Source organism: Syngnathus floridae, chromosome 7 (genome assembly GCF_059516105.1).
Source record: "Syngnathus floridae isolate MCC-2025c chromosome 7, RoL_Sflo_1.0, whole genome shotgun sequence".
Lineage (NCBI taxonomy): Eukaryota > Metazoa > Chordata > Actinopteri > Syngnathiformes > Syngnathidae > Syngnathus > Syngnathus floridae.
In genome coordinates this window covers 10,115,946-10,138,926 of record NC_142419.1, presented here as the reverse complement: position 1 = coordinate 10,138,926, position 22,981 = coordinate 10,115,946, and the positions used below count along the sequence as shown (strand labels likewise).

At 41.9% G+C, this 22,981-nt stretch overlaps 1 protein-coding gene and 1 long non-coding RNA gene across 6 annotated transcripts in view; one reads left to right on the top strand and one right to left on the bottom strand.

Moving 5' to 3' along the window:
* Positions 1-22,672, bottom strand: part of sptbn4b (spectrin, beta, non-erythrocytic 4b) — a 31,304-nt gene extending 8,632 nt beyond the window's left edge. For 3 of the 5 annotated variants that reach the window (XM_088380683.1, XM_088380682.1, XM_088380684.1), the window contains exons 1-31: positions 22,185-22,672; positions 20,178-20,337; positions 19,392-19,543; positions 18,923-19,096; positions 17,305-17,396; positions 16,728-16,808; positions 15,658-15,773; positions 15,477-15,589; positions 15,221-15,408; positions 14,777-14,894; positions 14,551-14,709; positions 13,544-13,846; positions 12,913-13,063; positions 12,700-12,836; positions 12,485-12,634; positions 12,012-12,380; positions 11,649-11,863; positions 11,326-11,463; positions 10,934-11,174; positions 10,650-10,808; positions 10,393-10,523; positions 10,100-10,325; positions 9,779-9,981; positions 8,661-8,751; positions 5,844-5,990; positions 2,732-2,995; positions 2,369-2,593; positions 1,755-1,844; positions 876-1,154; positions 572-702; positions 104-308 (exon numbers count right to left, since the gene is read on the bottom strand). In XM_088380683.1, the coding sequence (XP_088236809.1) occupies positions 104-308; positions 572-702; positions 876-1,154; positions 1,755-1,844; positions 2,369-2,593; positions 2,732-2,995; positions 5,844-5,990; positions 8,661-8,751; positions 9,779-9,981; positions 10,100-10,325; positions 10,393-10,523; positions 10,650-10,808; positions 10,934-11,174; positions 11,326-11,463; positions 11,649-11,863; positions 12,012-12,380; positions 12,485-12,634; positions 12,700-12,836; positions 12,913-13,063; positions 13,544-13,846; positions 14,551-14,709; positions 14,777-14,894; positions 15,221-15,408; positions 15,477-15,589; positions 15,658-15,773; positions 16,728-16,808; positions 17,305-17,396; positions 18,923-19,096; positions 19,392-19,543; positions 20,178-20,322 (5,193 nt within the window). In that variant the 5' untranslated portion in view covers positions 20,323-20,337; positions 22,185-22,672. The remainder of the gene's footprint in view (positions 1-103; positions 309-571; positions 703-875; positions 1,155-1,754; positions 1,845-2,368; positions 2,594-2,731; positions 2,996-5,843; positions 5,991-8,660; positions 8,752-9,778; positions 9,982-10,099; positions 10,326-10,392; positions 10,524-10,649; positions 10,809-10,933; positions 11,175-11,325; positions 11,464-11,648; positions 11,864-12,011; positions 12,381-12,484; positions 12,635-12,699; positions 12,837-12,912; positions 13,064-13,543; positions 13,847-14,550; positions 14,710-14,776; positions 14,895-15,220; positions 15,409-15,476; positions 15,590-15,657; positions 15,774-16,727; positions 16,809-17,304; positions 17,397-18,922; positions 19,097-19,391; positions 19,544-20,177; positions 20,338-22,184) is intronic. The other 2 variants (XM_088380680.1, XM_088380681.1) reach the window with 2 other exon arrangements.
* LOC148395135 (uncharacterized) lies at positions 14,702-17,598 on the top strand. The gene is made up of 3 exons (XR_015859412.1): positions 14,702-14,965; positions 15,128-15,454; positions 17,312-17,598. It is a non-coding gene; the product is annotated as an uncharacterized LOC148395135 (long non-coding RNA).
* Positions 22,673-22,981: the final 309 nt, after the last annotated feature.

Genomic DNA, 22,981 nt, shown 5'->3' with positions numbered 1-22,981 from the left:
AGCATCACAAGAATAACGGTAAAGCTGTCCCTTTCGGACAGAATTTACCTACTGTTATGCTTCTGATGCAGGTGATTGCGGAATCCTCAGTGTCAGAACTTACGGTGACATGCTCAAAGTCCTGTCCCAGCTCAGGCGAGCTGGCCACCACCTCCTTCTGGGCGATCCATTGCTCCAGTTCATCCACCTCGCGGTTGAGCTGGTAGAGCCAGTACTGCTGCTCCAGGCGGCTCTTGCGCTCCTCCACCAGGTCCTTCAGGGACACGTATAAGCGATCCATCTGCGACTGACGCTTGCTGATTTTTTCACTGTGCCAGAAACAGTAGACATAAAATCTGAATAAATTAGATCAATTAGAAATGTCTTCTGGATTTCCTAGTTAGACCAAACAGTTTTTAATGACTGAAATTCGATTGGTCTAAAAATCCTCTTACAATTCTCAGTTGGTCCAAAAAGTCTTTAAAGACTCTCCAATTACTTCAAAAAGTTTTTTTTAATCGATTTCAAAAGTCTATGAAGATTTTCAAGTTTGTCCAAAAACTGTCTTGTAATAATGTGTTTGTTTGCTAACCAATCAGGGTGTCCCATCTCCAGAAGCTGCCGACACTGCTGGGACAGCAGGCCGATGGTCTCAGCGTAGTCCTCGATGGTCTGCTCCAGGACCAGGTGCTTCTTCAGCAGCTGCAAGGTACTCGGCTCATCCTGAATGGAAGAAGACAAAAATGATGAGGAAGGAAGAAGATTTATGGAGGCAACTCAGAAAATAATTTTCAAGCCTCAAATAATTTCGACTGTTGGGCCTTTTGGGTGATTTCCTGATTGTGTCACATATGGGTTGTGTTGTGGGATCCTAAAAATACATATTTTCTTCTCACCTTCCCTTTCTCCTCATTCATCATGTGCAGCTCCTGCTCACTGAGCCAGGCCTCCACTTCAGCCGTGTCAAAGTAGTACTGCTGCGCCTGGTACATGGCATCCAGCACCAGCTGCCGGCGTTCCGTCTCGGCCCAGAGCAGCGCCCACAGCTGCGATAGCTGCTCATGGCCCGCCCGCACAGCGTTGGCATCGGGACTGCGGACCGAGGCGAAGATGGCTGCACGCTCCAAGACGTCCTCCACGTGGCTTAGGTGGCCCTGGAGCTCCCTCTGGAGAGTCTGGAATAAGAAAGGGAAGCGACGCAATAATAGGGATGTGCAAATTTAAATGTCTAGGGACACCTTTACTCTTTGAAATGGGCAGTTGTATATGTATAAGAGCTTGCTATAATAACAATAGTATGTTCAATAAATAATTCAGTTTTTAATTATCCATCCATCCATATTTATAATTTAAACAAAATTCATTAACCAATTATTTAAAAGTATATTTTTTGAATGTGTATTTCAATAACACTTTTTATTTGACTATTTACAATAAATCAAATAATTTAATAAGATAAATGAATACAAATTATTTCTAATAATTCAATTTTGATGACCAAACAATTACCAGTAGTTATTCAAATGACTAAAACATCGTTAAATGTAATGAATGTTTTTCATTAACAAAGTGATATCAGTATGTACAATAAATCAACCAATTATTTATTTGTTTTTAACATTTTTTTGTAAAATGGCCAAATCATTAAAAAACCCTTAATAATATAAATATTGGGTGAGCCAAATATGGTTCGTGATCCAAATTTTGCCCACCACTGTATTACAGATTAAAATAATTTTAAATACTGCTAAACAGAGAAAATAAATAAATCCCACCTGATTCTTTTTCATGAGCTGCTGCACCGACTGTAGGGAAGAACCATGTTCCTGACTCATGGCCAATGGGAGGCGCTCCTGCACCCACAACTGCAACATGCATTGACGAGTCAGACGTTGTTCACACGAGAACATGCATTAAGAGACAATGAAAGTCGAACTACATTGCACATACGGTCCTGCCACTACACTTCATGTTGTTCACATCTCTCACGTGTACTTGTCCAGGCTTTTTGTAGTACACTTGATTGACTTAGCAGCCGTTTTCTCCTCAACGACTCATATTTTGCTTTTTTTCAGTTTCTGAGAGCGTAACAATGCACGATAGCAGTGTGCTATAATATAAAAAAGCCTAAAAGAGTAAATCTTACTTGACACTAGCGTCACACAAAAGCCAGAAAAAAACCCACCAGTGAAGCATGGCAGCATTGTTCTCACATAAAAGCCTATAAAAGTTGCACAGTTGGAAATCACCGTTGTGTTCTACAGAAACGCTTGAAAGATAAGTGCAGAGTGAAAAATGTGAACAATATGATGACAGAACAGTATTATAGATAGAATTATTATTACCCAAATGGCATTCTCAATTTTTTTTTATTGTTGCACGAACTTACCATCTCATCCTCCAGGTCTCGTGCCACCTGATGCACCTCCTTGGAGGCCAAAAGGAGACGTCTGCGTTCCTTGAGGGGTTCGATAAGCCGCACCATGCGAGCCTCGACTGCTGCCTGCTGCTCAGCCACTGTCTCTTTGGCTCGCGTCTGTTGCAGCACGGCGGCTGCCTGAGCCTGCAGCTCACTAACCTCCTGGTACCACTCCTCCATCTGGCACTCCATGGTCTGAAGGCACAGAGACAGAGAAAACCATGAAGGTAGATAGGTCATAGCTGAATGGGTTAATTGGGTAGCTTAGGTGGGTAGATACATGTGTCTCGTCTGGAAGGTGTCGGTGGGTTAAGTCTAAATTGCAGTCCCTACCTGCAGTTTCTTCAGCTGCCTGTTGACGGTGGCCAGGTCGTGGCCGCGGTCCACGTAGGCCAGCTGGCCCTCCATCTGCCCTAGTCTCTGGTCCAGGCTGCGGTAGCTTTGAGCCAGCAGGTCGGCCTTGTTGGCTTGGAAGAGCTGTTGGGCCTTGGCCTGCGTGGTATTCTCCAGGTCCAGCCAGCACTCACGAATTTGCTCCAATTTCTGACGCACCAGCGGGCTCAGCTCAGGCTTCTCCTGGATCAAGTGCTGGCCCTCCTGCGATGTTACATCATGTTATGTCAAGAACACTATGCACTTGTCATGTGGGTGTTTAAATGAAAACAAAGGCAGCACAGACATATGCCATCATGTGCATGAGTAGGTCTATCTGTGATGGGGGATTGCAGATGAAAAGGAGAGAGCATGGTAATTGTGGGGGAGGGGAGTGCAGATGATGTACCATTAAATTACACACAGACCCCCCCCCCCACATACACACACCTGCTCCCTCCCATCCCCCAGCCAAACGATTTTCACTTTTTGCCAACAGCAAAGGGGTGATGTAATACAATTTTTTTTTTTAGTTTTTTTCTCGAAAAATCTTAATTTTTGGTTTTATTTAAATTCCTTTCCACTGACAATACAGTGACTTGTCTTTCAGGTTTATTCCATGAAACAGAAGATGTTTAAAAACAATAAAGCACAGAATTAAGCAGAATTTTTGTTTCACATAGAAGGTGATTCCACTCCTCATGATCACAAAATTGCAATTGTAAAATTGTTTACTGAAAAACACTACATGAGGAAATCTCCGGAGCACAGACGGAACACAGTGAACAAGGTCGCCTGACAGAAGCTAACACGTACAGATCTGCGCGTGTCATAGCGACAGACATCTGCTAGCCTCCAAATGTCACTCACAGCTAGTGTGTCAATATTTACCCCCTGAGTGTGAGAAACCTGACAGTCATTCATTCCACATACTGGCTCCCCATGTGGAAGCAACATTTGTGCTATAATAATGATGCTTTCAATCCAACAGCGCAGGAGAAGGCTTAATGGCCAGCAAATAAGTACAAGCTTCCTGTGCCTAAAGTGATTATGGGAAATACGAAGTAAGTGTGACCTCACTATCAAACAAAAGCAACAAAGTGAATATTCTGGTAAACGACAACCCCTTGCCTGAATGAAGTTTGCTTTGTTTTTCTGAGATGTGGCAAATTGTGAACAAGCTGGATGCTCACGTTTCATAATCACCAATGCAATTAGAAAATGAATGTGACCCCATCAATACAGCACACCACGCAATGTAATCCCAAAATCAGTCTGTCAAACTAGAATGTATTCAACATAACCAAGCTATTGTGTGCATCCGTACATTCAAATTGGACTCTTAGTGCCTCTCAGGCCCATCAAGGCATCACTTGTTAACCACGCATGTTCTGACTTCAAAGAGTCCTTGTCTGTGTCTTCATTGAGGACAAAAATAGTCATAAGCTCTCAGGGGAGACGCAACCAGGACAGCGAAAAACCGTAGGATCCGCAACAAGACGGCAGCCCTTTAATCAGGATGCTGTTCTCCAGTCTGATTGGAGAGCTCTTCATGCCATTATTTTTCCGTAAATGTACTTGTACTTTTAATGTTAAGTCATGGTTGGTATACAGGCCATTTTCTCTCACTGCCCTCCCAGCGGGGGAGTTTAGTTTCAGCCGTGCCCACTCACACACTGCAGAGGAAGCGTGATGCGGCGCACAAGTGAGCGCACGCGTGACCTCGTTTTGGTTTTCAGCAAACGCGCCTCGGCTGAGAAGTCCCCAGTTTGATATCCTCACAATTAGAATCGTTGAGCTCAAGAGTGGCTTGAGTGACACTCATGTAGTAACACGTTTAGCACGAAACAAATGTCTCCTGCAATCCACTTAATGTAGCATTAGCATCGGTTTGCATGAAATAATCAAAAATTGTATCTCCTTCTATAATTTGGATTATTGGTGTATGCAGTATTATGCCAAATTAGCTCAGGCAATGCAAGCATAGAAGATGGCAACAAAGAAAGCAAAAGAAGAAAGACTTTTTGCAGTGTCACACTGAAAGTAGTAATATGCTGCTAAGAATGAGGAAACTATGTTAGCATATTAATTTGGAATGAAATACACATTGGAAGGCATCAACAAAGACAAGAAAGGACAAATATAGAAGGTGAAAGACTGTTTGGAATGTTATGCTGAAGCAACCCATACGTTGCATGATGCGATGACCAAGAAAATAATAATAGATTGCCAGGATAGGTTTTGAACTAAACAGATCAAGACAATGAAAGCATAAAAAGACAAAAGGCACTTCACTGTACTATATCAATAAAAAGTGTATGATATACTGCTTGCTGCGAGAAATAAAAAAAATACTGATGACTAGTCCGGAATAATTTTCAACTAAAATGAGTGTGGAACAAAAGTACAAAAAAGACTTTGGTAGATTTTAAACTCAAACAAAGAAATGGAAGTCAGTTTTCAGTAATATGCCAAAATAACCGTGATGATATGCTGCTTGCTGCGAGGAATAAAAAAAACTCAGGGAAGAGTGTCAGGATTGATTTTGAACTTAAAAAAGTGTGAAGGGTCTCAACGAGAAAGAAGAAAATGACTCTCAGTGCGTGAAAAAAAACCCTGACAGTGCATGACATGTTAATTGCTGCAAAGAATGAGGAAAGTCGAGATATATTGATGGTATTGATTTTGAAATAAAGTGTGAAAGGTATCAATGACAATGAAGAAAAAACCCTGACAGTGCATGATAAGCTTGCTGCAAAGAAGGAGGAAAGGTAGGATCGATTGTAAGGATTGATTTTGAACTAACAGACAGTAAGCATGAAACACAACAAAGGTAACAATAAAGATAAATCACAACAAAATGGACCAGCTTAAAACTAACAGCGCATGATATATATGTGACTTGCTGCAAGGAATAGGAAAGTCAGGATATACTTTGAACTAAAATACGTATGGAAGGCAATTACGATATAAAGAATAAAGAAGATGAATCGCAGTTTACGCAATATGTATCCTAGACGGTGCATGATATGCTTTTTGTCATGAATGAGGATATCAGGATAACTTGTCTCACCCTCTCGATCTTGTCCAGCCACTCTTTGTTCTGCGCCAGCTCCGCCATGAAGGCCTGGTGCTTGAGCCATTTCTTGTGAAGCTTCTGCGTGTCATCGCGGTTTCCATCTCTCGCCATCAACATCTTCTCGCTCACCCAATCGCCCAGCTGTGGAGAAAGATCAATCAATCGATCAATCAATCGATCCATCAATCGATCAATCAATCGATCAATCAATCGATCAATCAATCGATTGATCAACCAACCGATCAATCGATCAATCAATCAATCAATCAATTGAATGATCAACCGACCAATCAACCAATCAATCAAGATTTGTCATCATGAAGAAATGAGAGATGCCTCATATGATATTGCTTGAAAGCAACCAACTATTAAGTTAGTTGATACATGCTGTACAAATATTTACATATATACATATATATTAGAGCAGTCAGGCAATTACACTTTTAAAGTAATTTATTGAATTTTTTTTAATTGCGATTAATTGCATTTTTTTTCTTCTATTTCCTACAAAGCTTGTAACCGATATATAAATTTTATTAAAATCTTGGAATGCATGTAAAATCATCAAATAGAACAGTATTTAGATTCAAGGTGTGTTCTAATATCTTCCTTTAATCCTTGAAAAAAATGTTTTGGTTAAAAAAATAATTGAACAAAATAATCATAACTAACTCAGATTTACAGGCATCTTTCTGATATTCCTCTATATATGTATCTGCTTCTATAAAAGAATAATGTAAAAAACCAACTGTGATATAACAAAATCAATTCAACTGACTAAAGCATTTTTAGACTGCTCCTCCCTAACACGCACAAGTTTTGAAGACACACACACACAAGCACACACGCACGCACGCACACTCACACACAAAAACACACGCCATGTTGTCATAAGTCACTTTAAACACACATTAGCAAACACACACAGCAGAGCAGCATACTGGGACAAGGTCATACACTCATGCTTATAAGTCGTCACTAAGTACACACATGTCGAGCGAGCAGGAATCCCTACGTACACACGCGCGACACGCACACGACAGCATCGTGGTCTCCCGGCAACAACATCCTCAAATCCGCATGCAGCATCGCCTTCAACTCAAACTGGCTTTTACCGGCGACGCTCCTTAACGGGAATGGCCCAAGGAGGATGAAGAGATGGAGGAGGAAGAGGATGAGAAGGGGGCAGGGGTTCGTCGTCAGGGTCCGCATCCGAGCACGTGCGCAGGAGAAAGAGGGGGGAAACAACTCGCTCTCCTCCTCCTCCCCCTCCTTATTCCAAAACAATAAAATGGCAGACGGCCCGAGATGATGCGCTGGCACCTCCCACCTTCATTGAGGGAGGTGGGAAGCGAAGGGAGGAGGGGGAAGTGGGGAGGGCTTACCGGACACAGCTGATGATGGAGCAAGTGTGTATGTGTGTTTCCTTTGAAAAGGACACACACTTCTACACACCCCACCCCCACCTCTGCAGTTGGCCACCCGACTGCAGTCGCATCGCACGAGCAGGAATCATACAACGACTTGTCCTCAACCAGCCGACATGCTGAGCCTCAGTGCACAGGGGCGATGGCAGGGAGGCATTCTGGGTAATATTTTTAAGCGAGCAGTACACATATATTGTGTTGTACAACCATACAAAAGCATTTTCAACTATATATTGTGCCCACTTCACGTTGGTGATTTGTGATCGACCTGCTCAACTTTACATCACCTGCGAGTGGAGGTCTTACTGCGGTTTCTAAAAAAGCACACAGCTAAGCCTCGATTATATGCGCTTCAATACTAGAGCCAGGAAGTAAGTCTGCTGTGTTCACTCCCACAACAGCGCAAACGGCCATTTCTTACTGTGCCTGTCTTTGAAAATACCAAAAGAGAGTTCACCCATGCACACACTTAGGACTGCACTTTGCACTCAACTTGCTCTTGGCATGTAAAGCAGGACCCAAGTGACTGTCAAAAATACTTTTGAACACACCTATTGTGCCACGAATGACGAAAAAACTGTGCAGTGAATTAAAAAACATTTTCTCACACTAAATTTCTTGTATTTGAAGATCTTGTATTTTACATACATTCTACTACCATACTGTATAATTATAGAGCGTGAGGTCCATTCCTTTTCATGCAGTAAATTAGTGATGAGAAGCCACACTCATAAATAATTGAGCAGAGACAAAGTTGCACAAACTCAACCAGTTTTGAGGTCCAGAAAAGGAAGATTTCCTAAATTCACAGACCAAAAGTGTATTCGAAATCCAAATGTGTATTTAATCTGCTGTAGATCAATTGATAAACCAAGCTATTCAAAATGCCACCAAAAGACAACAACAATAAAAAGTGACATTGCTCTCTTCCCTGACTGGTCATGGAAATGTAAAAAGAAAGCAAATGCAACATAAAACAAAATCTAGCTGAACACCAGCAAATAGACAAGTATTCTTTCAAATTGGCCCATTTTAATCCATTTTAATGGACACTGGAAATTGACTTTTTGTGAACAAAGGATTTTGTTTTGACTCTTCTGAGACTGTTGTGGTTCATGTGATTCCAACTGTTTTGGAGCAAAGGAGTTGGTATGATCCAAACCCATTCAGTTTGTTTTGGAATTTTTGGATGTTTTACTGTTGTCTTTGTTGTGCTTTTTGGGGAAAATGGCGAATCGAATATGATATTTTGGTGATAATTGTAAAAATGATAGCATGACTTGGGGTGACAAATTTCGACACATTTACAATTTATACCATATGACCAAAACATAGTGTTTACAAAGCCACTGACAAAAGAAGGTCTTTAACATATTGTACTCACCTCGTGACAATCTTGGAGGAACCTCTGGAGAGCCCACTGGTCATTGAGTTTTTCCAACCACTGCTGGGCCTGCTCCCGGTTCTGGTTGCCCCTGAACCCAACATGCAAGAATGTCAGTTTGACACTGTTGCTCTAAACTTTGCAGGACAGATGTGTCCTTGTTACTTTACTATTACACAAATTGCTATTACACAAATTCCAGAAATAAAGGAAGAAAACCCCACACTGATCATCTTGTGAAAGTTCTGTGCATGTTATTGACAATTTGACTCTCTAAAAATAATAACTGCAGCATAAATGGATGCATTAGAATTGTTAATTCACTGAAATGTAACAGTGAATAATCACGGTACATGCTTCTTTATATTGAGCGGATAAGCGCACAAACCCCTCCGCCCGTCAACACTCTCAGCCCTGCCCCCACCACACACACACACACACACACACACACACACACACACACACACACACACACACACACACACACACACACACACACACACACACAACACACACACACATTCAGACAAATTTCATGGGCAGGTGTCAGTTCCGGCTGCAAATGCTCGTTTTTGAATAGTGGCTGAATAACAAAGCAACAGCTGCAATCACATTTGTCTGTCTGAAACGTTTACAGAAAATACACTATGTCGACACAAGTATTGGGTCAAAAATTTTCAACTGTGTGAGTATTTGTATCTGATTTGTATTGATAATAAAACATAGTTGATTCAAATTCTTCCATGTTATAATGATAACTCATTTAATTTTAATGAATTTTTATTAAAATGCAAAAGGTTGAATCTATAATTGCAATATATTTTAATTTAAAATATTTATTATTTAATATTTATTTATAAATCAATTAAACATATTTTCCTTCAGTTGTTTTTTTAAAAAAGAATTTAAAAACAGACAAAGACAAAATAACAAAAAGGCCAGAAAAAAATATTCTCAGCTATAAATATAAATAATATTATTAATAATAACCATTGATCGAAGAGTTTATCACACCATGACACTGATGCTATCCACAAGCCTATCTATCGCATATTCCATTATGGTTTAGCACTAAGCAAGAGGGCATAATAAATGAAGATCATTTTAAGGTTGAGTACCTATTGGCAAGGGTGTCTACACGTTCTCGTATGCGCTCCGAGTAGATGTTGTTCTGGCTGATGAGGCTCTCGCCGGCCTCGATGACGGCCTTGATGCGGTGCAAGTTGAGCTCCATGGTGGTGGTGAAGTCCTTGTGCTTCTTCACCGCAGCCTCCACTGTCTCCACCGTGGTGGGAAGCTCCACGTGGGCCAGTGCCGACTCCTATATCACATAGCAACAAATGACTTTGATTGAGGGCTTCTGTTGGACTAAAATATTTGATTTGGATGTTCTTTTTCTTCACATATCACTAATCGGTTAAAACCCTAACCTTCCTCACCTGGTTATTGATAAAGGACTCTGCCTGTTTGACATCACGCAGGAACAAGTGGAATATGTGTGCCTGCACCAAGACGTCCCGCCGGCTCTCCCACATCTCCAACAGCTTATTCCAACCCATGTCCAGCTTCTGCAGCCACTGCTGCAGTGCGGCCTGTGGAAGAGGCGCCTCCTCTGACTCCAGTAGCTCGTTCATAGCCTGCAGACGCTCATAGTCCTCCTCGTACCTGCGGAGAATAACCGGTTAACTCTTTTCTATGATAAAGTGTTGTGTGAGTACACAAAGGTACACACCGTCCTATTTCTTCCTTGAGTGCAGCGTGTTTGTTGATGAGTTTCTCAGCTTCCTCCAAGTCATTGGGCAGCTGGTCCGAGGCAGCAGACGTCTGCGTTTGGACTAGCCAGGTCAGAAACAAGTCCAAGTCCTGGTGGGATGCAGCAACATGGCAATGAAAGTGTGACATGGAGTATTTTTTGACTTTCTGGATTAAATAAACAGTTTAATGCTTTGAGTAATTAGCAGTTAACTGGTATGAGCGCCATCTGCTTACCTGGATGAAGCTCTGCAACCTGCCGGCCACCATAAGTGAGTCCTCGCAGCCCTGCAGAGTACGTTTAAGCTCCTCCCACTCCACGCTGATACCGTCGAAAGGAAGCAGGACTTCCGTGGCCCGACTGGCATGGGCGGTGGCGAGGTGCTCTGCTTCCTCCTGCATCCGTAAAAATTAAACTAGGACTGACATTTCTTCCTTTGCTTCTCTATCATTATAGACAAAAAAAGAAAAATTCAAGTGTTTTTGAAATGTAAAATCTTTACGTTCCCCGCCGTGCATACCTGTAGGTGCATCAGCTTGGGCTCCAGCACAGACAGGGCTCCCTCCATGGTGGAGAGACGGCGCTGCAGAGACAGAACGCCACCCAGATCGCTGCCGGCGTACTGGGTAGCGTCGATGGCCTTGCGCTTCTCCTGTATCTGAGACTTAATTTCGCTACATTCCAACAAGTAGTTCTGAAGACGCTGCATGCTGTCTAGCTGATTCTTCTTCTGCTCTACCAGAGCCACGATGCTGTTCCACCTGGCACGGGACCAATATGTAAACTAGATCAGATACATAGTGTGTGATCTACATTTCTCTCCTTATTTCCATTCTACTGAAGACCTTACTTGACCTTACTTCCTTCAAGGTCTTCCCCAGTTGGAACCTCAAGTGGCTTTTGTGTCAGTACCTGGAGTTTAGGTGGTCCTGACAGCCTCTGACTTCTGTGGAGGACGGATGTCCCCCATCCAGAAGCTGCTGGACTATCTGGTTGACATCCAATATCCTCCCCATTAGGCTGTTCATCTCCTGATCCAGGGACTCGAACCTGTAAAAAAAAAAAACATGAATGTTGAATGTAACGTTACCCTTCCTATGTAATGTTTGCTTGTTTTGCTAAGCACTTTGTCACCTCTCTAAAAATATAGAAGATAACCTCATGTCATGACTAAGCACCTGAACATATACATGAAGATAAAGTGGAAACATGTTCTCTTTCCGGCAGTGTCCTACCGGTGTGTCACCACCTCCACGTCTTCGAGCTTCTCGGGAATCTCCATCTTGTTCAGCCATTGCTCCTTTTCATCTATCCACAGCTCACACGCATTGACTTCGCTGAACATACGATAGACGGCCAGAGCGTCGTGGAGCCACTGTTGGCGGAGGACGCCCACCTCCACCACCTCTGTGTACAATTGCTCCACCTCAACCATCCGAACCTGTACCTCCTGCACAAAATCACATGGAGAAGCCACCAAAACGGAGATCAGACAACATCAACCAGTTACTAACCAATTCTCCAATTTCCATACATCTTTATTTATCACTATGGCTGATCAATTATAATATAAAAATAATAATAATAATTGCACACACCTCTTGCTCTGTGTAACGCAGCGGCAGCACTGTCAAGTGTTTGCGCAGCGCCACCACATGCAGCCGATGCTTGTTGATATCCTCGCTGACGCCACGGTGCTTCTTGAGTAGTGAGCATGTGGAGTATTCATCATGGCCGAAGTCCTCGCTGGACACCAGGCGATAGGAGTCTTGTAGCCACGCCACCAGGTCGTCCATCTCGGTGGAGAACTGGAAAAAGTTGAGCGCTTCCTGTAGGTGGGCGAGGCGCTGCGCAGCTTGCTCCTCTAGCCGCGTCCACTCGTCAGTCACATCCAGGATGCGCTCTTGGATGCCCACTGTACCCAAGTTCTTCTCATTCAGGATCTGCTGACCGCCCTGGATAGTCGCCTGAAGACAATTTGAAAAGCTTGATCATTTTTCCATTTATGCTTGACAGAGGGGACACAAACACACATGGACAAAAGCATGCACACACACGCAAACAAACACACCTCCAGCAAGGCTCGATGGGCCATCAGTTCCCCAGCGAGGGTCTTATGTTTCTGGAGTAACTTGAGCACGCTGCTGAGGTCTTTGCCATAGCCCTGAGCCCCCAGGATGGCGCTCTTTTCCCGGATCCAGGCCTCAGACTCCTCCAGTTCCTGTTTGGAGGACACATGTTAACATGTTTGCATTTTAGCATAGAATTTGAGCCTCAATCTTAGACCTGGAAAAAGGCCCAAAGCTGCCTGGACTCCTCCAGCTCAGAGCGCCGCTTGGCCGCCAACTCCTTTAGCTCTTCTAGGCAGGTCAAAACGTGATTGACCCGGTTACGGATCACCTGGGGGTCGCATGGCTGATAACCTTGGAGATGAGAAATACAAAGTCAGTCATTTTCTGGTTGCTAGCCTCTATGTGGGTAAATTAGTGTTATGTGTACCCTCAATGGTGGTAAATTTGAGTGCAGCGACATTGAGCGTCTCCACCCTCTCAGCCTGCACCCCAATGTCGGCCTCTTGCAGGCTGTGCTTCTGCAGCAGGTCGTCCACCTCCAGAAGATGCTTCCCAAAGTCCTTAGACAGCAGTTGGGCCTACAAAGGAGATGGGAAGGAGGTTTGTAACAGTCGGTGGATAGATAGATGGATCTTGAAGTTACTTGACAATGGGTGGGCAAATTATGGCTTGTGAGCCACATACAGTAGGTTTCTTTATTCTGGTCCATCGAGCATTTTACATTAGCAAGAGACCTTTTATGTAAGTTTGTTGCATAAGTTTAATCGTTGTCTTAAAATTATTTATTATTTTTTCAAATAAATATATGTCATTCATAAATTAATTGAAAATAATACAATAATACATACCAATTTATAAAATAAACAATTTGACATTTTTTAAATACATTTTATGAAATAATGGGTTGAATAAAATACTGTCAAAATAAAAAGAAAAATATTAATAACATGCACAAGCTTTTAAATTATTTTACATTGTGAATTAAATAAGAATTATTATTAAAAACGTTTTTACATACACGTTTAACAATTTGTAAATTGTTCTAACATTTCAGCTACCTGTGTGTCTTCCATCCAGTCGATCATGTAGACCATATCCTGGAAGGTCTTCTGCAGGGCCAGGTTCTTCTCCAGCCGGGTTCGCCTGCCTGCAACCAGCTCCTTCAGAAGACTCCACTGTCCCAGGATGTTCTCCTTGCGGGCCAAGATGCGGCGGATGTCGTAGTAGCTCTCCACCTCCATCTCGGAGGCCAGCTCCACCACCACACTGATTCGCTCCTCGTATGAGGCAATATCTGCCTCGATGGCCTCGTGCTTCTTCATGGCTGCCTCAACCGCAGGAAGATCGTAGCCGAAGTTGTCCTAGTGGGGACGGAGAACATTCTGAAGATTTTTTTGGTGGACATGTTAAACTTCTACCCCAATAGCCACCCCCTTCAAGGATGTAGGCAACCGCTCGAGTGTTTTAGATTATTAGAGTTGGAATGAGTTTTAACCTCATCTCACACATTTAACATTTAGGGGTAAGCTTTCCAGTTGCCTCTTGTTTCCGTCGACGGTGTCAGAAAATGTCATTTAGTCTGTTTCGGACATCCACAAATCGTTACAGTTGATAAAAAACATTTTTTAACTGAAAATTATGCCAGACTGAATCTGATTTCTACACCCATATTTAAATAAGGAAAGTACCACCCGCATCTATCTAGGTGTACAGAGAAGTATCCACTTTCTGATTTGGGATGTTTCGGCCTTCCACAAATCCACGGATTGTTAGATGGAAATGACTTTTTAACTGAAAGTCACACAGGGATTAATCTAACTTCTACTTTGACATTTTTATGAGTGAGCTTTCTTCTCTGACAAGGGAAAACGAAAACGAGCCAAGATTTTCAGCTGTTTCAGCCATTCACGGTTGATTACGGTTGGAAATAACTTTTTAATGGAAAGTCATACAGGGATGAATCTTCTTCTGACTTCCTGACGGGGTGAGCTTTAAGACACTACCAAGTCATTCATTCTATGACATCAAGAAGCCTCGGGTGCTTAGGTGTTATTCTTCACAGTACCTGTGACACAAGCCTCTGGTTCTCGTTGAGCCATGCTTGTCTCATGGTGGTTTTGTGGTCAAAGCGCTGAGCCAGCAGCTCTAGCTTCTCCTGGCGAATCAGCTCCTTGCGCAGAGCCACACCCCTCTCATGCTCCGCCTTCTCCAGTCGCTCCCACGCCTGGAAAGACGCTACGTGAGGCTAACAGGCAAATTAACTTCAATAGACTAATATTTCGTAAGACCACCTTGTTGATGTCAGAGATGAGCTTTCCCTCGTGAGGCATGTAGGCTTTCTGGTTGTTGGCTCTTAGTTTGCTTTGGATGGTGAAGAGAAGGACTTCTAGGTTCCCTTTTTCTTGGAACCTGCGGTCAAGAAAAGTTATCTTGACGTGGGACAGCATTTTAGTTGCTTTGAGGGAGATTGTCGGACAATGGTAAGATTTGTTTACTCCTGCCTCAAAGTCAGACAGCCTTACAGATGTTGCGGCTAATGCCATTGGAGTGAGTCAAATAATTGCATGGTGAAATCAGACCAAAAAAGCTTCCTTGTCAAACAAATTTTGATTTGGGGTGTTTTTTCTGTTCTGTTATCGTAGGAAATAACTTTCTCATGAAAATCAATGGATGAATGGGCTGTCCTTTGAATCTAATTTCTACACTTGCATTTTTTGGAGTGGCCTTCAACTCACTTGATGGGCTTCTCGACAGTGCAGTAGGTGGTGAAGGCCTGAAGTTGCTGCTGAACCCCAGTTAGTGAGTTGGCAAACTTCTGATTGCCAATGACTGCGATGGTCTTCTCGATCCACTCTAGCAAATCCGACGCCAGCGCCTCATAACGTTCCACCAGCTTCTCGGACTCAATACAATTGTCCAGGACCTGAAGCACATGATGACTGGTTGGACCCAAACACGTTTGGAATAAGGTGGGGATGAACCGTCTGTTACCTTGCCGACTCTCTTGCCCTCCACTATGAGAGCTTTCATCTTGGAGAAGTAGTGGTAGTAAGAGACCACATAGGTGATGATAGATTTTTCATCTGGATTCTCTGTGTTCACATCTGTGCATGAAGAAATCAAACCTTATTTTTAGAGCACTCATGAATAACAAGTGAGATCCAGTACTCACCCTCAGGGTCCAGCAGTTTGGTGAGGCCCAGGTTCTGCTCGGCAACATTGAAGGCCTGCTGCAGGTTGTGAGTGGCGTTGGATCTGGTCAGCTTGTTAAACTCAATCAGATCTGGTCTGGAGAAGTAGGACACTTTTAGACACTCACTTTAAGTAACCATTTAACTTGCATGCCTATCTCTGTATCACACATTCCCACAATTTGAATTCCCTCAATTGAAGACTGGATGGGTGGGGTATTTTAGGTCAAGTAAAAGAGGAGTTTAAAACACAAAAGGACCATTATGGCGAATGAATGAATAAGGATGCAGACTGGGTTGTACAAATACTGTAAATGGCCAATAACATACGTATGTAAACAAGGGCACATACTATAACATTGCTGGATCTACTTGAGAAACATCTATACATTAATATACCATAAAATAACAAATAAAAGTAATACATTTAATTTTCTTTTTTCCTCATTTATATGTGTTTCATTTAAGTTTATATATTTATTATTTTCAAACTATCTTTTATTATTGTGAAATTGTTTCATGGTTTACAAATGGTTTTTATTTTAAAAATATTTATTAAGAACAAATAAACAATAGAGTAAATGTTACACTAGGTTTTGTACTAGTTTTGATTTTTATTTAGTTGCATTAAAAATGCCAGTATTTATTTGCTGGCTCATGTTTTAAAAATTTCAAAAAAGAAAAGTTATAACAAATGTAAAAAAAAATGTTAAAAAATGTCAAAAAGACATAATCTCAGCTTAACATCACACTAAAAGCTGTTAGCAATATTTTGGTGCAAATGTTGTGGGCAAAATATTCGATCAGGGTGTCAAATGCATTTTTATCAAGGGACACATCGTTGTTTTGGTTTACTTCGGAGGGCTATTATGATTGTGAACCCAAATAAATGTATGATAGTCTCAAATAAAATTACATATAGTACATAACTAGTTTTCAAATCACATGCCAGTAAAAACAGTTGGTTGAATTTTCTGGGAGATTGGTAAAAAAATGCTTGCAATAGCTCAACATAGAATAATGTAATGTGATGTAAAAAAAACATGTCAACCTGTGTCTGTGTATGAGAGCGTTGAATGCCAGGCCATCCCTCCAGCAGCTGGTGAAGTTCTGAATATTCACCTCAGAGTACCTAAAAAGCAAAGTAAGTAAGTAAGTAAGTAAGTAAGTAAGTAAGTAGGTAGGTAGGTAGGTAGGTAGGTAGGTAGGTAGGTAGGTAGGTAGGTAGGTAGGTAGGTAGGTAGGTAGGTAGGTAGGTGGGTAGGTGGGTAGGTGGGTAGGTGGGTGGGTGGATGGATGGATGGATGGATGGATGGATGGATGGATGGATGGATGGATGGATGGATGGATGGATGGATGGATGGATGGATAGATAGATAGATAGATAGATAGATAGATAGATAGATAGATAGATAGATAGATAGATAGATAGATAGATAGATAGATAGATAGATAGATAGATAGATAGATAGATAGATAGATAGATAGATAGATAGATAGATAGATAGATAGATAGATAGATAGATAGATAGATAGATAGATAGATAGATAGATAGATAGATAGATAGATGAATAAATAAAATAAAATGCTCTAAGTACGTTAGCGCTAATGTGGACTTTCCCCTCACCCGGCAGTCTTCATCTGGCACCAGAGCAGGAGAGCATCTTTGGCTGAGCGCGTCTCTCGGTTGTCAGCTGTGGCGATCTTGATCACCTGGATCTGTGCAAACACACAACAATGATTAACAACACTCCCTACGACACAGGCGACAGACAACATTCAATGACTCCTGGCAAGACTGCATAAAATAACAAAATAATTATAAATGATAGCTTGGTTTCAAAAAGACGACCATATTGTGTCTTGTGGGTGGCTTGGTACTCCAGACCCATAACTATTGGAATAAAAGTAAAGCTAAGTTTCCAAAATGTCCGCTTTTTAAACAATGCATGTGTTATTTAATCATTCCTTGCTGCTTAACGGATTTTATTTTTCATTATTTCGCATGAGCTCAAGTAATAATGCCTCTGTGAAGAAGCACATGGTTAATTATTCAAGGTTATGTTGAATGACCAACTAAAAACCTCTTCTCTTCTACACAATACATTTGTTTGAATTGAAGGGCCAGTAAACTCCTCTGTGTGATCTTGACTTCAACACTTGATGAGATTGAAAGCGTACTTCTATTTACTGCATGCTTCTAAAAATACATTTTCTAGTTACTCTCTCCACCTCCTCCATCTCCTCTCCTTTTTCATCTTCCTCGTCTTCTTCAGTGTACTGTCAAAGCATTCTTCTTTAAGCACAAAGAGGAAAGGCAGAGACAAGAAGTGCGAGAAGGAATTGTTCCTTAGAAAGAAACTCTCAAATGTTGACGTTCTTTTACAAAAGAACTACATGTGTAAGGAAACGTGGTCAAGTATACATGTATGCACCTATTTATCTTTGTAAATCAATACAGCAATTTTGGACCTATGGCTCCTACAAATATATACATATTAGCATGTATCTTGATAATTAAAAGAATAGTTAATAAAGTAAAGCGGTCCATGTGGCCTCTGCATCAAACTCCCATGAGAGCAGGGAATCCCCTGAGACCAAGGGAGGCCATGCGAGAGTCCAGATGATGCCATATAACTATTTTACTGTTATGTGCCACTGATGTATAATAAACACAGTAGCTTGTGACCACCCTGGACCATCCTGCATCACACATCTTCACTGTGATGCGTGTGTGTGTGTGTGTGTGTGTGTGTGTGTGTGTGTGTGTGTGTGTGTGTGTGAGTGGACTCTTTCTATTGTGTGGACTCTTTCTATTGTGTGAGGCCTTGAAAGACCCCCCCCCCCCAAGCTGTGGTTGACATTCAGAAAATACCAAGCAGCTGATTGGGTGACTACAAGGGCAAGTCATTATATTCATTTGAGCGGTTTTGGGGGCAGTTTTGAGGCCCTATATACAGTTCAGCCTGAGGACACCACATGGCGAGACACTATTATTACATTGGGGGTGAGGGGGTTGTCAATGTATGCATCTGTGCTTTTCTTAAGGGAGAGACTAAAGCCTCCACACCACAGCAGTGGTCGTAATGCATCAAAGCTTAACATAAAAAATTAAAAAATTTAAATAAAACCAATGTCTGTTTACTGCAGATTTGGCATCAGTGGCATTAGGCTCTTCGCATGTTCGCCCATCAGCTCTTTGCTTGTTATCATTTTAGTCTTTAATATTAGTTTTTGCATGGTACCTGGAAACGGAGGATGATGGTCCAGATGAGGCCCAGTGTGAGACGATGGTTCCCGTCCACAATATCATGTGAGCCCACATTCTCCAGGTGTACCCTCTGCTCCTTGAGGAACTGGAGTGCTTTGTCCACATTCTCCAGAGAATGGATGCGCATGCGACCTCGTGTCGGCCTCGGCTGGAGCGGTGAGAAAACATAAATATAACGTCAGCATTTGCTGCTCGTGCCGAGTGATAGCATGTCAGCGTTTTGTTAGCAACATGACAAGTGGCTGCCATCTTTGTGGAATTTTCAGAAGCATGGAATGAGAGTACTTTAAATGCCTTTAAAAACCTCTATAAATGAAATAACAGTGGATGTTTGAATTTCATGACCTATTCCACTGCCTACAATTCCTTTGTCAGAAATAATTTTCTATTTGAACCGTTTAAGTGTTTTTAGGGCAAGTGACACGTTTGGAAACAACTCTCACCAGCAGCTCCCCGCTGAGGACCTCTAGCAGCCGCGTGAGCATGTAGCCATCGCGCAGGTCATTGTAGAGGTCTGAGATGCGGCAGGACACTCGGGCCAGATGGGAGTTAACCCATTTAGTAAAGGTCTTCTTCTGGACGGCGTCTCGTTCCTCTGAAAGGATTTAGAGAAAGAGTATTTGGACGTAGTGTAGACAAGAGTATAATGTAACATAGGGCTGGGTGATTAATTGGTTTTAACAATTAATTGAAAGAAAATCTTTAAGTATTTATTAATAATTCCGATTCATATCTAGAACACTTAAGTGATTTAATTATTATTTTAAATATTTGTAACTGTGTTTCACTGTATGTTGCCCTTTTAAAATAGTTTTACATATGTGGACTTTCAAAAATTATTTTTAGTATTTTTTTCTGTATTAAATTTAATGGGTTTATTCTTTTTTCTTTTTCTCCTGAGCGATTTAGTTTGTGTTCCTTACTGGACTGATGTGCACTGCATCTACTCTCAACAACGTGATGAACAGAGAGGAGCCAGTTCATAAAACCAGTGACATTTTTCCAAAGAGAAAACATTTGTCGTCACATTATCTCTTACAAGAAATATCTTATAATATTTGTCTTAAAGTTCAGTCAAGTTGATGTCAAGAGAAAAACACTTTCAAAGCTGGTTTGGTATCACGGAAGATAAAGCAAAAAAAAAATTATTTAGACGAATGTCACTGTCCTTTGCTTTTTGAACGATTTTATTTATTTTATTTATATCTTCTAGGTTTAGTTCCGATTACCTGCCAGGGCTTTGATGCGGGAGCACTCAAACAACTTGGAGCTAGTGCACTCCGTTTCCCAAAATGCAGAGCTGACAGGCCGGTTGTTGTTGTTGAGCTGGCGCTGGGCGTCGGCGTTGTCCAGGTCTGGGGAGGCATTCGCCATGGCGCCCCCGACGCCCTACCATGCACACACACACACACACACACACACACACACGAACGCACACAGTTTTCAATACACACAAGTGCATAAAATGTTCACAAGAAATGTTTTTTAGCATGTAATTAGAACAAAAACCTCCATCCAAGACAAACAGTAAAGATGAATAATAAAACTGAAATAAATCCATCAATAAAAGCAGGTACCTTCAAACAAAAATGGCTGCCGAAATTCTAATTCAAATGAATAACAGTATCAATAAAACTGAACTAAAGTAAATGACTAAGTTAATCAAAATAAAATAAAAAAACACCAAAAAATAATAAAAGTAAATATGTGGGGAAATGTTCATCTTTAAGGACATGGTTAGGGGTGATATACGTAGTTAGAATTCAAGTCCTGCTTTGGACCGACGTCAAAATGGCAACTAGTTGTTGGAGAGATGCTAGCCTGGTATTTGGCTACATTCAAGCTGCCCGCGAGCCACATGCTGCTTCATCACATACAGACATGCTAAGAAAGAGCGAGACAGTTGCCAATATCAATCACTCACATAGTCCCTTGCAGGCATGTTCCTCCTTTTTGACCCAAGTCTTCATCAAAGCTGTCAACTTCTCATCAAGAATGTCAAAACGCAAAATCCATATGACGCATACACCTGACCAACAGCTGGCCTTGCGAACATGTGCAGAGGGCTGGACAAGCTCAACTGAAACATGTCCGTGATGACTTCTGGCTTGTTAATCTATGTTTAATTTTAGTTCATAAAGATACTTACACCTCAAGTGTGTTGGAAATTGATAAAAGGTACAAGCTATAATTCCCTGTTTGCTATGAAGGCACCTAGTGAAGCTAGCACAAGCTAATTATAGGAAGTTAGTCCTTCTTTGTAGTGTTAATTTGTGACTTTGAGATTCTATGTTGTCTCATAAATTACCTCTTAATACCTGAGGTTGGTCCACGGGTCCCTCTATCTTATACATGCACATTTAATCAAAATGGCTCCTGCGTCTCGTGTATTTATCTGAGAAAGGAGGTAAATTAAAACAAAGATACGTTGTGCAACAAGTAAATATGAGAAAGAGCGAACTTGTTGCTAGCCAGTCAACTAGCCACAATAACGCATGCAAATTGATTTAGTCTTTGATTAATCTGAGCTGACTTCTGGCGACAGAAGCGGGATACAAGCTGGTAATTGCAGAGCACACATATAGACAAACAAGCACTCATGCGCATAATCACACATAATCACAGTTTGGAATCTTACAATAACTCAAATGGACTTTTTGGGCAAGAGATGTGGAAAACACCATGAAATGGTCACCAATCAAATGTGGGCCAACAATATAGACAACAACTGGCATTCATGTTAATCAATTTACAATCTTTTTTTGAAGCTGTCATGAATGTTTGGGAACAAGGGAGGAAAGCCCCACTCAAGCAGGAGCAGGAGATGCAAACTCCACCAAATTCAAACCAGAGTCTCGGAGCTTTAACGCAGGCTTGCTTATTATCCCACCATGCTGCTCGTCATAAAAATGTCCAAAGTAGAAAGTAAGAAGTATCTGTGCAGCTAGTGTGTGTGCTGCTGATGCTGCATATATAAGGCCTGCTGCTCCATGGACAAGGATGCTCTCACTTTCACGCGCCCTCTGACGTGCACCGTCAACACTCGTCACGGGTGCGCCATCCATCACATGTGCACCGTGCACGGCCGGACTACTGCGGTGCGGTACTTCTGCAGCCTGACGCATGCCCGGATGCCGACTCTCCCACCCACCGGTCCAAGTGGAACCATATCCCCTCAGTCCCCCCCCCCACCCCACCCCCATTCATTCTCCCTTTCTGGCGGTACCCCGTCTTACCTTCCGCGCGTGTGCCGAGGACGGACCTTTGTGTCTCCCGGCGATTGAGTGCACGTCGCTGGCTTGCTCTGCACCGGCAAGTCAGTACGAGCAGAGCGGATGAGGCCGCCGATTAAGCGCAGGACCGGGAGGTGCTGGCCTGGCTGCGGCTGCTGAGGATGATGATGACATCCATAGGACGGACCCTCTCCACCCCACCACCACCGTTACCACCTGACAAAACCTCCTCCTCCTCCTTGGCTTCCTCCTCTTCCTCGGCGTGGAGATGCGGGAAATAGAAGCAGGAGCGGGGACGGGAGGGGCCGAGAAAGAGCGAGAGATCACATCAACGGCACTAGAGGGCGCCCTCCAACAAACGCATGTCAAATCAATTAGCAGTAGAAAAGTAACTGCTCAACAAATTTAAACATACATTTTAAATCAGAGACACCAGGACTCTTGTTCCGAATATGAACCCGATTTTATCCAGACCATCAAGTATTAATAATAATAATAATAATAATAATACATTTCCTACAGTCATGAATTTAGTATCATTTCGGGTTGGTTCTAGCTGCAAGAGGATATTTTTCTGAAACGTGATTGTTATAGTAATATTCAACGCATGGTAAAATCTGTCATGCGCAAGATTTATAGGTCAAACTTAAAAACAAGCAAATAAAAAATCTGATCTAGATTATTAATATTGCCAGAGAATAGAATAGAATATAATCATAAATAATCATAAATGCAAATGATATCATAATTGATATTATAAAATATAAAACAGAATAAGATTATCTTAAAAAATACACAAT